The sequence below is a fragment of the Ammospiza caudacuta genome, chromosome 3 (assembly GCF_027887145.1).
Source record: "Ammospiza caudacuta isolate bAmmCau1 chromosome 3, bAmmCau1.pri, whole genome shotgun sequence".
NCBI classification, from domain to species: Eukaryota; Metazoa; Chordata; class Aves; order Passeriformes; family Passerellidae; genus Ammospiza; species Ammospiza caudacuta.
Genome location: NC_080595.1, coordinates 49,836,090 through 49,853,401, shown reverse-complemented (window position 1 = coordinate 49,853,401; position 17,312 = coordinate 49,836,090). Strand labels below are relative to the sequence as shown.

Below are 17,312 nucleotides of genomic sequence, written 5' to 3'. Positions count from 1 at the left end.
AATCAATCATTCTGGGTTAGAAAAGGCCAGAATTCAGATTACCATAGCAGCACTCATTTTGCAATCATCTACAGTATTTCTGGAGCCAGGAACTTAACCCAGACATCCAAGATTCAGTCTGATGCTTTAGTCTCATTCACAATCCATCATTTGATGATGCACAGCCTTTTGCTACTTGACCTAAGAGAGCAAGTCATGACCAACTATCTGGTTGCAGCTACAGCAATAAATAGAACTCACTGTGACTTATACATTCCTTTAGTAACACTTTGGAAACCGGGTTCCTGAATGCTCTTCTAGGCAAAAGAAGGAGGTAGTTACAGACAGTTCAACCAACAGGACAATTTTAGCATCTTTATTCTGTAAGATCATGAGGATGTGACTAGAATTAATGTCTGGAGAAGAGTCTATATTCTTGGGTCCAGCAGAACAAAACCTGGTGCTTGTATTCACTTGCAATAGCAGAACTGCAGTTTTGCAAATTTAGACCAGAAGGAACCAAAGACGGAATGGCTACCCTGTGGTCCAAAACTTAAAATCACACTGGAATAATTCTTATTGCTTTTAAATGAACTAGCCAAACATCAGAAGTTTTTGTTTTTACTTCTGCAAACAATGCTTGTACTTCTCCCATGGCATAATGGTTTTTTTAAGGATAAAACAAATTATATTGACTTGGCTTCTTAATATGATGTAGGATGATTGGCTCAGATTTGAAGTCTGCAGCATTTTTACAATTTATAGAATCTCAGTGGAAAAGCTGTGATTTCAACATACTGAATCTTCCCACTTCCCTAAAAAGACTTGCTATTCTGAGGAAGTGATGGCTGCTACCTCCTGCCATAAGTTTCTTGCTTTATCAAGCTGACAAGGATGCACAGCCAAGACAGCACCTCAACAGCACCCAGAGACTGCTTTTCACTGCAAACTTAACCACAGTTAAAACCTGAGGACTACGAATCATTTGTGGTTCATGTACACACAGTTCTTTCAGTTTCAGCTGGCCAACCTGTCCAGTGGGGACAAGGCTAAAGGACTACTAACTGCTAATGAAATTCCTCTACAAACCCTGTGATAATTAGTACCCTCAGCATTTCCCCACTGTGTCATGTCAGACTCATTTTCACCAGAAAAAGAAGTGATTTCTGAAACTCTCCAAGCTGGTAGATGTGATCTCTCATGTATTTGCACCCCTATCTATCCACAGCTGCATATGGAACAATGGAGACAAGGTTCCCAAACAGTGCTTTGTTTTCAATCTCTCTCATTCAAATTGTGATAACTTGTGAGGAATACCTCAAAGACAGAAAATGTGACTATATATGCTATATTGGGAACATGCAAATTTTAAACTTCTACTGTTTGGTATGAATAAATTTTCATTGGAAAGGACAAATTTTATGGGGTGAATCATGCTTGCCAATATCCACTAAGCCAATGTAGAAAGGAGAGCACAGGTAATTTAACTTTCTGCTAAGTATACTGATCACTATAGGAATGATCATGAAGTCCCTCAAGAAAGGACTGGCATCCTGTCACTAATTGCATACTTTAATGCACATGCTGGCTGTTTACCCTACTGACTTGGATAGCAAGGCAAATACTGAACAGCCTTCATCAAATGTACCACTACCACTTTAATCTAAAAATTTCATTATTCTGAACACATTCTTGCTTCTTTCCCTTCTTTAGCTTTCAGATGAAACGATCTTTACAATCAAGCTGGAGATATACGACCTGTTTTGTCTCTGATGAATCTACTAAAGTGTTAACATTAAAAAACTGTTTTTTAATTAATACATAATTAGCAACAATCAGCTAGACTAGTTGCAGTAACATAACCCAAAGTTATCTAGCTGTGTGTGGCAGTTACTATTCTTATAAAGCATTGCATTTCTAACCCCTTGCCAAGGATATTTAATTTGGTATCCAAGTTTTCTTGCCTGTGGGAAAACCATTTCCATTTTAGCTGCTTGCAACATGTATAAGTGAATATGCTGTAAGTAACTAGCTCCTTTGAACTTTTGGGTCCCATTATGCACACAAGTTATCTACTCTGAAAAGGCATCATATAAACATGCCAAATAATTCAACCTTATGAAAAATGCTTTTCATCTGAATTATAAGTTAAAACTTTTTCTGACTTTAGAGAAACTGGAACTTGAAAAGATAAAAACGTAAAGCTTGATTTTTCTTTGCCCAGAGCATATGTTATATAAACAAAAATCCCCAAAAGGTGCCAAGAATTGTCCCTCTGTTTTTCTAAATGATCACGTGTGCAGTCTAGCTGAAAAGACTCATCGATTATGTCTACACAAACAACAAAAGCCCCTAGAAAAAATATCTAGATCAAAAGCTTGTCAAACACTGAACAGGAAAGAGAAATCCTGCTTTAAACATGGCCTCTTTCAAGTCGGAATTCAATCCCATGAAGTAAAAACAAAGGATTTCATAATGAAAGGTATTTAAATTACTTTATTTTTGGAACTTAACCAGGGATTCTTTCTTGCTATATGTTAGCCTTTGTCTTTCTTACATTAGGACAGAATTCTGCTTAATAGGCCCTACTATTTAAAAAAAAAGTAGATAATTGTTTAGTCACACTTTTACTGTGTTCACAATATACATTTCCAATTATTTTCATCAACATGACATAGTGATATTTTTACTGACATTATGGGCTTCTCCCTTTGTTAACCACCCAACAATATACACTATTAATATGGGAACACAGCAAACCTCCTAATGGATGTGATGGATATACCTTTTTCTTTTCTTTTTCCTGACTCTCCAAAAGTACAGACATGTAGTCACAAAAGAAATTGCATATCCTTGCAAAACCAGATCATTATACAGCATATATAAAATTATAATCAGGAAAGTGTAGCCAGAAATCATAAAATAAGCATAAGTATAAAGTTAGATACTTTTAAAAATATGGTTTCTAAAAGAAAAAACACAATTTTAACAAATTTTACTTCTGCTGAAACACAATCATATAATCATAGAATGGTTTGAGTTGGAAGGGACCTTAAAGATCATCTAGTTCCAACCCCCTGCCATAGTCAGGGACACCTTTCACTAGACAAGGTTGCTCAGAGCTTCATAACCTGGCCTGAACACCTCCAGGGACAATCCCCATGTTTGATTTCCTACTCTGTTAATAAGGTAAAAATGACATGATTTACAGCATACCAACAGTGATATCTTGCAGACAAACTTGCGATTTGAATGTCCCCTATCTATACATAAAAACTATAATATTAACCTAATGCAAAACACTTGATACATGTTCAATCATACCACTACTGAAATATTTGTATGCCATACATACATAACCAGAATTCAGCTTGAAATTGGTTCATACCTACTAGTGCTGGAGACAACACCCTGATTGCCACACTTGTCTTAGAAAACAGCAGTTCATATTTGATGATTAAAAATATTAGGTGTGCTCAATTTATTCCCTGTAATTGAGTCCTGTAGCATGGATCAGCACATGTGTAGCCTGGTTCAGTCCCCTCCAACCCAAACCATTCTGCGATTCCATAGGTATTCCACTTATAACATTTGGACAGATAGTCATCTTGGATACTCTAACCAGGAAGATATACAAGCATATCTGACAGGCCTCTCAAATACAAAGCACATTCAGTTAATAAATATTTCTAGATATGGTAGCTCTAGGTTAATGAATTGATAAATCAGCACTAGAAACAGAATTCTCACATAACGCCTGTTCAGGAGACAACAGGTCTTCGATTATAAAAGGAAATATCAAAGCAGAATGAGCAGCAAAATGTTAAAATTATGTTGGTGTACTCATCAGGGTATTTTGCTCCTGATGCATTGAATTCTGACTTGTACTAAAAAGGCAAATTGGTTGATGCAGAGTAGAATTTCAAGAGATGCTCTGACATACATTAGTGAAAACCCAAAGTTATCCTTATTTCCTATAATCTCGTCAAAGAAAAGTCTAGTAAACAATAGTCTATTCATTTTAAAAGTGTTTTTCTCCTAATATTCAGGATGCCAGTTGATCCTGGATATTTTTAATATATTTTTTTATTGCAGTGCTATTCATTAATCACATCCAAATATTTCATATGGATTTGCAGTAGATCTGAAAAACCTTTAACTACTTTTGTTATGCTTATTCCATGTTTTTGGCGCATACAAAAGAATTATCTCAGTGGAATGAAGTTAATGAAACAAATCCAGCGTCAATAATTTTTCAAGGAACAAAGGCTGTAAATTTGTTTTCTACAGGAATGTTGAACTTAAAAGATCACACACTCAAGCCAATAGCATTTGTCTTTGCTGTCATGCAAAAGAGAGTGAGTCACCTACAGTACAAGAGAACAACTTTGCAAATCTGTTAGAACTGTGTGGCATCTGATCAAACTAATCCATGTCTTTCTATGATGCCAAAATAAACAGTCCCTTTCCCACAATGTATAAACATTGTTCCCATAACTTTCCTTTGAAATGTCATGAAAAGGTTAAGCGACGTTTCATTATTTACCTTGACTAATGAATTGCTCCATGTTGTCTTTGAAGGGCTGTAGGTGCTCTTCTAGTGATAGCTGATAAACTTTTGCTGCTTCTGTCTCACATGCTGAAATTGAAGTAACAGATTAGTTTAGGATGACACATCATAGCATGGATCTGCATACTACAAGAAAAGACACTTTAATTAATATCCAGGGAAACCGGTGGAATATGTGCCTCAAACACACTACAGGTACAAACACTAGGATAATAGAGTCAGGAACAGTCATGTTCCCAGTAAAATATTTTTATATGCAGATAATTTGTGGCCAGTGCGTGAATTTAAATAAGTGGTAGCAAAAAATTAACAAAAGTATCCAGTGGTTTTGAGGGAGAAAGACAAATTTAAAGGGCAGAATCGTATGGGAACAAAATTAAAAACTCAGATTCCAGGCTGTATTGATATACCCGCCCCCAGGTAATGGTGCCTGAATTAAATAAGGTTCAGATGTAAAACCTGCACCAAACAGCAGGAATGACCTTAATTTAGGGAGTTAAGCCAGAGGAGGCCTTGATACTTGATAAAAACACAGATGTGGTGAAGAGTTCTGCATTTTTCAAAAGCAAAAGGACTAAAGTGAAAGATTGTAAGAATACTCATTGCTCGAACTCTCTGAGAGAACCTGAACAAGAACAGCTTGCTTCTTATTGGACTAAAAACCAAGACAGAGAATCTGGAGCCTAAAGCAGCCCTGACACAACAATTATTTGTGAGTAAGGTGGTACCTTCACACTTCCAAGCTAATTTAATTTGGGTTAAGAGAAGACCCTAGACTTTATTTTGAGATGAATGTTGAGCTCCAATTACCACCATAAGGGAAATCTTTTTAGGCTATGACAAGCTCCTATCATTCAAGAAATGAATCCTCCTTGAATTCTGTCTCAGAATTTCCAGTTCAAGTGCATACATTCCAAAACATGCATTTCCTTGCTTTCTGTAATTTGTCACTAGAATATAAAGCCCCACTATTCATATAAGCCATTGCTATTCCTCATTGTAACTGAAGAATTTAGAGTGTTGATCTTGATGAAAGTAGTACAAAATACCAGTTCCCAGTATTTCTTCACAAATGAAGAAGTAAGATACTGAGTAAATGCTTGCGTCAGAAGGTATGTGAGAACACAAACAGCCTTCTAAATGTAATATTTTTTATCCTCAGCTTCAAACTCAAATACATTTATCTCCATGAAGCTGCTCAGCTAAACATCCCAAATATCAAAGGAATAGATTGGCAAAGGGAATCTGTGATGACTTTGTAACAAAGTTTTGTCTAAAGCAAACTTTGTAACAAAGTTTTGTCTAAAGCAAAAGCTTGTCTGATCATTCTTAATTGACTCAAAACCTGGTCTTATGTTCCCTATTCTCATGTTTAGTTATTCTCTCATTTTAGCAGATATATATACAATTGAAAAACTTAGGCAAAGTTAGCAAATTTTAAAAACTCCATTTGCTTCCAGCAGATTTTAAATTTTCTTATATTGAAGGAATTGAAAGGTATTCAAGGCACCACAAAAGAGACTCATATTGGCAGTCACAAAAGCCAAGCACGAGGTAGAAACTGATGTCACAAGACTGAATTGCCCAAACAGGAATAAAGATACTTTTTGTTACTTTAAAGCAAGGTGAAGGTTTCAGTATCCTCTAATCCCAAATTATGCACTTGAGACCTTCCAAAGATCTCAAATCCTAAATAGAAGTTGGCAAGGGCAGAGACACTTTTTCTCTAGATCTCTAAATCAATTTTAACCTATAAGCAATATATAAATAATGGAAAGGACCGATAGTACATCTAATTTCATCTCCTCTCAAGATCATACGCTGCAGAGAACTGTATGCAATTTTTCACAGAAGCAATCAAACCAGATTCTTGTGGGCAATTCAAACTGGTAGCTTTTTTGCCCATACATGCATATGTGTCTCAAATGCTTCTGACCTGGAAATTGATGTGATATTCTGTGCTCAAAACCAGTTTAGAGATTTAAACAAATTGCAATTTCAGCTGTATCCAGTATCTCAATAATTCATCTCATTCTCTATTTCTGTTATTTCTGTGTTAAAATACAATTAATTGCATTTTTTTTCAAGCCATTGTGTTAGCTTGCTCGTCCTATATTTTTGTTTTATTTTTATTTCAGGTCAATTTAGTAAAAACATATAAAGTTTCATTACAGCCAATATCATTTAAGAGACATCTGTAAGGAAAAGGAAAGTGACAAAACACTCAGTGCTTTGCACTAACATTTTCAGTGATTGTGGTAAGTGATGTAAAATGTGCTCAGTCTCATTATCAGAAAGAGTTATTTTACCTTTCTGAAAAGGAGAAAAAAAAACTTTTCAACATTCATACTATCTGTCTAATGCATATTTTCCAGCTGGTTCTGTTGGATACTAAATTTTAGCCCCTGGAAGCACAAATCTCTTCTAAATATAAAATATTTCTATTTGAACAAAATGAATGAGCAGATGACCAGCTGCTCCTCAGGCTTACTGCATTTTCTTTGGCAAGTATAACAATGGGCAAGAGGAGTTTTCTTTTCAAACTCCCAAAATATAAAAATTTAATGGAAAATAAAAGCAAACAAATAAAAACCCCACACTGAACACAAAAACCCCAACCTATAAAAAAATAAAAAAAGCAAGCAGACTAATGAATTATCCTGGATGAGTAATTAACAGATCCATTAAGCTGTTTTTGTTAAGTAATTCAGAAACTGCATACTTATCTACAGAAGTCTTCTAGAAGTCAGGTGGATTTTCAAAATAGTTTCAGATATTTGAGAGCATACCTTTAATTGAGACTTGCTAGACTGTGTGTATTAAAGTTTTTATGGAAGCTTTGAAATTATGTCCTTAATTTTCTAAGGTTTGGACTACCCAGGCTTCCACAGGAGATGTGGCTGTGTCCTACTTGTCCAAAACCTATAGAACAACTTTATCACGCCTTTCTCAACTTCCTCAGTGCTTTCGGGATCCCCTACAACTGCAACCTGTGACTTTAAAAGAAAGTTTAGACTTTATCTAAAGGAAACAATGCTGGCCTCATCAAAAGACACACTCTGATGAACCCAGCCACAAATACAGAAAGAGCTCTTAATTTTCTTCTATTTATTTTTTTTGGAATTGTAATGACTTACACTAAGAACTGCTGAGTCTTCAAGGGCTTCCATAGACAGCTCCTTGTTTGGAGTTTTAAGGACAGTAAAATATGACTCACAGATTGACTGAAAGCCTGGCTTTAGTTTACATCTGGTTTAGGTTTAGGAATCTGCATGTGGCATAGCTGCAGCAATTAACCCTTTCAGTGATAACAGAACAAACAGAATTTATGGATGTACAGTTGTAAATGAGTAGGCAAATGTAAAGATTTAATTTGGTTAAAATAATACCTGTTTCTGTAAAGGTAAGTGATAGAGATAACTGGAAGACTGACCCAAACCACTACTGTTGCTATTATTTTGCTACTAATAACCTTCAGTGATTTGGCATTATTTTATAAAAGACTGAAGGAATTTTTTCACCAGAATATGGATCTATGGATCATAGAAAAAAAAAAAAAGGCTCTATTTCTTAATTGGGAAATATCTTAATTCACATTTGTAGCAAAACCATTAATGGAGAATGACAAAACCACAAACATTTCAAATTCTGAATGTTTTTGATGATGCAATTCAAACTCTAAAGAATACAATTTTTTCCTCATTTCAATCCTCTCTACTCCAGCTCTGCCTTCTCTTGAAACTTGAAATACTAAATATTAAAAATATTAAATATAATAAATAATAATAAATAAATATTTTAAAAACTTTTGGGGAAATCTCTTAGGATATTTATTTCATCAAACTTTAGTTTTTTAAAAGACAGATCACCAGACTAGGCTCAAGGCCTTTTCTTAACTGGAAAATCTACAAATCCTTAGATTGTCCCTCTCCTCCTTTAGGAGAGGACAGTCGAATTTAGAAGAGCAATCCCTTCCCTTTATTCCACCTGAAGTGGGGCCCTAAATAGATTACGACTGCTCAAGTTTGTTAATTGAAGTTGCAATTAATACCACTCTTACTTCTGATCAAGAAGTGGCATTGGAATGTTGCTAGAGTCTTGGATCCATAATCAGAACTATGATGGAACACAGTCTTGAGAATATGAAAAGATACAAGGATACATGTGTGTTGTGTGAGAGAGAGGGGCAAATAGAATGCTGCAATTTTTTTTAAGCTTTAGTCTGAAAGCATTAATATTACTTATTAAAGAACTAGCAGCGGATACAATCTTATTTTGCAAAGTAAGCCCTGCACCCCACAGATTTGACCACGAAGAGGAAAATTCCATCTCAAACTACAGCTTGACTGAACTCTCAGGGATGGGAACTCTTTCTAGGTATTGAGGATAACCTTTACTGAGGCAAGAGGAATGACTAGAAAGCCTATTGTTGTCTGAACTCTCTCAATTGCACATTGACACCATCCCAAATACAACCTTTAAAAGCCTTTTTATTGTGTAAGATGGTACTTCCAATGCTCTTATTCACACAGCAGGTGTTAAACACAAGAGCACACAACAACTCTACAACTAGCAGCTCTACAACTAGCAGGTACAAAATGAACAGGTAACTTCAGGTGACTGTAAGAAGCACTGAAAAAAATAGGGAAAATGTATTTTTCCAAGATACTCTGGGGCTTTTCTTGGAACATACTTTTAAAATACAAAGTGTTCTGCAAATGCTTAACACTTTATAAACATTCTCAGTCACATTTATTCCAAATCAGGGAAATGTACTGGGCCACACAGCCTAGCTTCTTTTGGATGGAGAATTTTCAATGAGTTGTAAACACTCAGAATAAGAAAAGAAAGCATCAAAAATAATGTTTAATTATGATAATTATTGCTTGTAGTCAGTTTCCAATCAAATATATTAAATATGACATTATGACATATAAACAAGTACTGAATTCAACTCAATTTCATAGCAATCTGCATTTCATTGTACTATTAATCTCTTCTCCTAGTCACATTTACTTTTGGCCTGACATTGTTTCTAATTCCCTTTTAGCTGAGCTTCAGTGAAAGTTTTGCAATAAGTGACAAGTGATGAATTAGTTTCTGATTAGCAAGAATAAACTTAATGTTGTAAGGCTAGAATGCTAATGTGTAGCCAAAGAATAGTTTCTAAACATTTTTAACTTGCTATAATTCTATAACTCTCAATGCCATTCTAGTGTTCTAGTTCTTTCCTAAACCAAATACATCTGGAAGAATTTCATCCACATCCATTGTGGATTTGGGCCACAAATCCAACATTTTCCTAAACAAAAATTTAACCTCAGGGCAAAGAGGTTTAGAATCATGATTAATTTACTACATGCTTTTCCACATCTTTCTGCTTTACCTGGAGCACTCTGAAGTGTCTAGAAAAACATACTGGTACTAATAGTTATATAACAGAGGTCCTAATCAGTGAGTGTCACACACTGCTCCTGTGACCCTGGCTGCCCAATTTTCTTTACATGGTGAGTTGATTTAAGTCATGTGGCAAGTGCTAAAGTTTCTTCTGTGGAATGACATAGGAACAGAAGTCATTGCTTGGCATGACTGCATCAAGGAACATTGCTGACAGCCAGGAGAGATCAAAAGCAGATCAAGTTGCTTAACAAACTATATGTCACTGAAGTCAAAAAGGATAAAGTGGGAATCCTGTAGAGCTGTGAAATCTAGGAGCAACAGATGGAGCCAAACTCACTTGATTTGTTAGTAAGAGGATCTACTTGTTCTTTGGTCTTCTGTCTTACAAAAAAAAAAAAAAAATCCGGTATATAAGTGCTATCCTTTGGATCTGTATTATTTAAAAAACTGAAATTTCTATTCATCTTGGAACAGGCAAATGGCATGCTTCTAAAACTCCTTGGGATTTGCAATTTTAATCTGAAATACTAGAGGTGATTTTCTTTTCCAAAATTTTACAAACTGCCAAGGCATAGAGTTCATAAACACTTGAAAATGGACAATAGCCTTGATAGTCAAAAGGGAAGAAAGCACAGAAGTTTGAATGAGACCTTTTTCTTTTTAAACAGTCAGCATAACTCTAATACAAACATAAACCCAAACTCCAAACTGCAAAAGAACACGTTAGCAAAATAATTTTACAGAAGCATGAAGATTATTTATATCTGCCTGTCTCTGTGTATACTACTGACATCTTTAGATGGAAAAAACACTGCAGTACTAAAACGAACTGCTATTGTTACAGCTATTAAACTTTTTTTTTAATAATAACTGTCCTCTACTTTATGGGTATTCTGTTGAGTATTTTTAATTAAATTTACCTTTGAATAATGATCATGGAATGTTTTCTAAGACAGCGATAGTGTATCTGCAGAAGACTTTTTTCTGGGTGAATCAATATCTCCTTCCCACATTGCAATAAGCATGATCTCACTGCATGGTTTTCAGTGTATTTGAAACTAACATTAAACTGTTAGTGCCTGCATCAGTATCTACAAGTTGCAGTTTCTCCGTAACAAAGAACAAATTAAACACCCACCCTCACCAAATGGTGAAATCCACTCACAAAATCTGCCATCTAATTCCTGATGAATGTAAGTCCAAGGCTACAGTCCACATCACAGTATAAAATTCTAATGTATTCTGGGCACTTATTTCTATGCCTCTAAAGTCAGTGTTTCCTAGGAATAATCAGTAGTCATTTAATCACACTGACTTCAAAAGAATAAGTTAATATTTAGAATTTTGTCAGAATTTTCTCACCATCATACAACCCTCTTCCTGTTCAGACATTTGATAAGGCCCTTTCTAGCTCTAGTAACTCAAGACTCCACATGTTCATTAGTAAATCTGGTAGTGTACTTAAAGTAAATGAAGAGAAAAATAGCCCCTTGGAAGTAATTTGACACATTCTGGTAAAACTTGTACTCTATTTATAAATTACTGTAATTGAGACAGGTTATTCTATCTCACTGAAATCATCACAACAAGCAATCAGAACACAGAATTTTTAGTGTATTACTAAATTTTACTACTACTGCTCTTGTGGTCATGAAATCTTTTAAGACAAATGGTTTTTAATTTGTCTTGTCACTTTTCTTTGAAAAAGAAAGTCAACACAAAGCATTTTGCATATCTGGAGACTATTAAGAAGTCATCACTGATATTTAAGTCTGGTGTTGAAACTGTCACTTCATATTCAGGATAGGATGAAGCTGCTGGCGCTGTCCCCAAAAATGTTTGTACCAAATGCAATAGAGAAAGAGCAATGGTGCTTGTAGCTATTCTTCAGTTTCATTAACTGCAAAACAGACTGACAAGAGTCAGTCTTACAATACAAACCCTTGAGCCTAAGGGTTGGATTGTAAGCACAGAAAGAATTCAACTGCAATCTGAAGGCAGATTGAAGCATGTAATTTCCATTTTTACAGAACCCCTGCTTTGATCACTACACAATGTGGATTTATTCCACAAGAGATTTATGTCTTTGTGCAAATTTCAATTTTGATGTGAAAATATTCAACCATGTGAAAATATTCACCAAAAACATTTTTGGTGAATTTGCGAGGAAATGTGTATTTATTTACATGCACCTGAATTCAAGTATCTTTTTGAAATAAGACCTAAGTATCCTTCTTCTACACGTGCCAGTTTAGATGTCAGCTCTGAGATTATCTAGAAGTTGCAAGAAGTTTTCATTACTGAATTCTGAGACTTTTTCCCCCTAGGCAGGTCAGGAGCAGTAAATGGATGATACTACTGTTCATTCCTCAGTGTCACCCTGAATGACTTTGATACAACTTTAAATACTAAAAATACTAAATACTTTAAATACTCAAAATATTTTAAATAATTTTTAAAATATCCAAACAGAAAGTTTCATAGCAGCAAGAAGAGAAGGTCAGATACCATTTGGTAACCATGTTATGTTTTTGTTGTAATAGAAAACCTCCCATTCTAGGTCATCCAGGGATTAATGGATTACCAAACCATTCCTAGGTCTCTAGAGGAATGGCATTTAAAAGCAGCAAGGCAACAGTAATATCACTCCTTGATTTGCATTTCTCCCTCAAAGATTTAGCACAGTAACATAACTGACCAGTTTAGCAGAGATTTTTTGCAGTAATATTGAAGATTATGGATGATTTGTGCAAACTACACTTACTTAAGAAATTCAGTATTTAGATCCCCATGTTAATAAGAAATATATGATAACTATTCCTCATTAAAGTCTACCAAATATATCTTAAACTTGTTGAATTCACTTAAAGAAAACATTTCATAAGAGGAGAAAAAATACTTCCTTTGCATATTACTGTTCAGTAAAATCCAGATATTTCAAGGGTCTTTAACAATTTCATACATATTATTTTATCTGCTAGATAGTATTTAGACCTGGTTATAAACTTTTTTTTATCATGGACATGATCCAACAATTTGCAACGCTTTTTATGGTCAAAGATTTGAAATCAGCTTACACAAAAGGAAAACTAAATTAGTTTTTTAGTTTGGTTTTGAAACAGAAGATTTAACCTAACTGTTTTGATGCTGTTTAATTTAAAAACCTTCTTCAGGTTATCTACACAATTATGGAATATGGCATAAATAGTCATAGAAAAGCAAATTAAAGAGGCAAACTACTAATTGAAAAGTTAAAAATACACAACTATTTTTACAGTAACATCTAAATTCTCAAAATGATACAAACAAGAATAGAAGAGATATAATGGTAACATAAAATTAGCTTTTAATCTAGGTTCTGTACCTCGCAAATCTTTCTTCATTTTGCGGAGATCTTTTTGAAAATCATCAAACTTCAGTTGTGAAGCCTGGAAGAGATCTTGTGGATCCGGAAGAGGAAAGATGCATTGTTCCCTTCCAGCATCCTGATGAATAAACAAATGAACAGTTACCTAGTGCTCATTACTTTTGTTCTATACTAAAATATATAACTGAAATCCCAGGGAATATTTATACATATTTCTGCATCTCACTAACAGAAGAGCAAATTTAGTAAGATGGGCTGCTTAATCTGAATTTAACAGAGTTAATTTTAATTTTCACTCACCTCATCAAAATTACGCAAATAATATGAGACAATGTACGATAGAAGACTTCTGCTGTTGTCCTGTATAGAAGAGGATAGAGTTTGCTGTGTTACTGAAACTCACAGAAAAAAAAATCAGAAAAAATAATTCTGATAAATGAAATATTTAGTGTATAAAAAATACTTTGTTGGTTTGGTCCCTTCATTAAAAAAAAAAACAAAACAAAACAAAAATTGAAACATACAAAAAAACCACCCAAACCAATAAGAAGCATAGTATTGCTTCTAATTACAAAAACAAACCACACCCTGCAGTTCCATTTAATCATTAAATAAAATGAAGAAAGAGAAAACACTCATGTAACACACTCCTCATATTTTTAATTCTATCTGATTGCAAATCAAACCCTTACATTCTGAAATTTCCCAAGAAGGAAAAGAGAAATTGTTTCTGGGTTCATGCATATACAAGTTCGTTTGCAACACTACAACTATAACCAAAGCATAGTTAAATGAAACAAAGAAAGTTTTATAAAAATGGAATTTGGGGGGCTGGGGAGAGCATTGGGGGTTGAGGGAGCTTTTTAATTGCTTCTCCTCTGTAAGCTCTCTAATGAAACTTCAGCAAAAAAATCTTCCATTTGAAGATGATTTCTGACAGAATTAAATTTTTAGATATTTTCAGAAAAGGATTTTTTAAGAACTTTCCTGACTGATCAGTCGCAAATGAACTGAAAATATATCTTCCAACTGAAAGCTTAATAGTCATAACATTTCCAGCAAATTACGTACTGAAGTCTTGAGTTACCAAACTAAATTTAGTGTGCCTAAATTTCCTACTGATCAGAGCTCTAAAACTGGGATATATTGGGTTTAGAGTCAATTTGAAGTAAGCTGTTCACTGCTCCCATGGTTTACCAAAGAAACCAGAATGAAAGAAGGAAATTCCTCCATCCATTTAAAAAGGCAAATGGCTGACATGCTCTCTCAACTCAGGGTTAAAACTCTGCTCACATCACCTAAACCAGCAGCTAATATGTATGTTTAGTGAGGGACCAAGAATGGAAACCAACACTTTTTTTCTGCCATTTGCAGAATTGAAGATCTTGACAGTGACTCGCCAGACAGATGTAGCAACAAATTTTAAGGCTCAAGAGTTATTGCTATAATCTGTCACATGCAGATAAGGTTTTTCATTAGCCATAGAAACTCTAAGATTGTTTCCTTGTAAACAAAGCAGGTATTTGAATGCAACCCCAAAATGATTAAATGAAGACAAAAAGTGCTGGTAACACACAAATTACAGTTTTGCACTGAGCAAGAAAAAACACTATTTATCATTGTCTCTACTGAGATTACTACACTAGACAGATCTTGAATCAAGAAGTCCTTTACTCAGGTGACTACATGTTCCATTGTCAAATACAAACTCTGTAATCATGGTGTACATAAAGAATGAATCTTGGGTTATCCCAAATGCTCTGAATGCCTATCCAATAATTTTTAGGAGTGGTATTTTTCCCCTCACAAATATTTTGAATCAGCATGGAACTCCTTCCACTTCCGTAATAAACTTTTAACAGTAAGATCATAGTATTGCTTCTAATTACAAGAAAAGTTGAAAGGATGAAGTGTACTGAAAACCAAATTTACATCAAACTAAGAATTAAAACAATTTTAAGTATTTTTGTTTGTACAGTAGTGAAAAGAGATGGTTAATTTTTATAATTCTACAGAAATGCATCCAACTCTAGAAGTGTGATCAGGTAAGCACAGTAGCAAAAGAAGTCCCTTCTACATGCCTTCATAAGCTTCACACAATTCACTCAGAAACAAAGTTATTTTCAGAGATTTTAACCTTCTCAGGCCTTCAGGAAGTCTTGAATCAACTTACACTGCTCTTGACATCTTTCAGTTTTGGCAGAATATCTAGTCCAAATCCATCAGCTTGTCCTCGTGTCCTGTTTCCACCATTCATGTAATTCCCAAAGGCAAGAACCAAACCAAGAACCCGCATAACTCCTGATTCATTCTTCAATGTCTAAAATACAGAGAAAAAAATTCTGTTCAAAGTCCAATAAATATTTATGGTTAATGAACAGATTTGTTGATGTTGTGTTTAGAAATAATACTTGCACAAAGACTCAGATAAAGGAAGTTACCTTCTACTGCAACATGCAGAAGTAGAACAATGTTAATATGTAATTTTATATATATGGAGAATATTATCTCAAAAATGGATACTTAGAAAAAATAACAGAAAATCTGTACAGTATTACCAGTCATGACCTGTTAAGAAAAACAAAATAGCAATCCTTAACTGATACTGACATTGTGAATGACATATTTAATTTCACAGAAAATTCATCAACAAGTTAATAAAACACCGAGGTTTAACAATTAAAAACATTAAATAAAAGATATTACATAGTAAACCGTAAAACAGTTGAAATGGTTCTAAGTTATTAAAATACTGATGAAACCTGCATTTTAAAGCTATGTATTTGTTTTTTATGGGACTGCAAAATTTCAGTAATCTCTTCTGACTAGATATAACATTGCTATCTCTAGATATCAGAGATATTACTAAGTTGCACATTTCTCAACCAACACAATGTTAGCTAAACTGGCATTCCTTTGAAAAAGACTGATAATGGTGACTGTGAAAAGAGAAGATTTTGCTTTAACAAAAGGAGAGGGTGCATGGTTTTCCAGAGACTGATACACACTGATGGCAAAAGCATTATATAATTTATTAGCAAAAGCTAATCTTAAAATTCACTTTGATGTTAAAGTACAATCATAAAATGTGCAATTCTGCTATCCTTCAGATTTTAAATATTTGAAATACCTAAGTAAATAAAGTGAAAACTTTTGAAATATGAGTAAAGTCTAAAAAGATTAAAAATCAGAAATTTAGATCTGTTTTTTCACAGAGCACAACCTACCTCACACAGTTTCTGTAACAATTCAAGTTTGCGACGGATTGAACCAATGCTTTCTGAAAACGTTGACTGGAACAGGATGCAAAACACACGTTCTGAAAAGTTGGGAATCAGTGAGAGTTCATAGAGGAACCTGAAGAAGTGATTAAAAAAAATTATTTGAGTCACTGTCAGCAGGTACAGACTTTGGGGGGTTTTTTATACATATTTTACTACAGAAGTGAAAGTTTTCTAAGTGAGCAAAACTGCTCTATCATAAATATGTTCTTACTGTTCTGGCTTATCCAAAGACTTGGCATTTTCTTTTTCCTTGGATGCCTTGCTATGCTTTTCTATTTTTTCAAGTTCATCTGATTGTGCTCTCTGGAATAAAGGAAAAAAAAAAAATAAAAGATAAAAAATGGTTTTGACTGGTCAAACAACAGACAGAAATTTGCCCTTGTAACAAAAATCAAATTCATAGATTTTTCGTTCTAGCATCCGCTTATGGTAAAAACCATAGGAGTCCATAAAGTATGAAGTCCACAAAGTTTAACTATAAAAAGATCTGATGGAGAATAGAGTATCTTGCAAATAATAATATTGACTACTAGCAGTCTGCAAAGTATTGACTCATTCAATGCACTGAGACAATGATCTTAATTCCCAATTCCTCTTCTTTGCTCATTTACGAGATGTTTGAATTGAAGGACTCAAGAGGAGAGTTATATTTCTCTTCACAAATTTGTTGGGTTACATTTGAATGTGATCTGATCTTTAAATATATATTTTA

General features: G+C 34.3%; 1 protein-coding gene across 1 annotated transcript in view; it reads right to left on the bottom strand.

Annotated features, from left to right (window-relative positions):
* FMN2 (formin 2) overlaps nt 1–17,312 on the bottom strand; it is a 149,887-nt gene that overhangs the window by 41,845 nt on the left and 90,730 nt on the right. Inside the window, exons 11-16 of the mRNA XM_058801633.1 lie at nt 16,812–16,903; nt 16,544–16,673; nt 15,490–15,636; nt 13,617–13,676; nt 13,314–13,434; nt 4,526–4,618 (exon numbers count right to left, since the gene is read on the bottom strand). Coding sequence (XP_058657616.1) covers nt 4,526–4,618; nt 13,314–13,434; nt 13,617–13,676; nt 15,490–15,636; nt 16,544–16,673; nt 16,812–16,903 — 643 coding nt within the window. The remainder of the gene's footprint in view (nt 1–4,525; nt 4,619–13,313; nt 13,435–13,616; nt 13,677–15,489; nt 15,637–16,543; nt 16,674–16,811; nt 16,904–17,312) is intronic.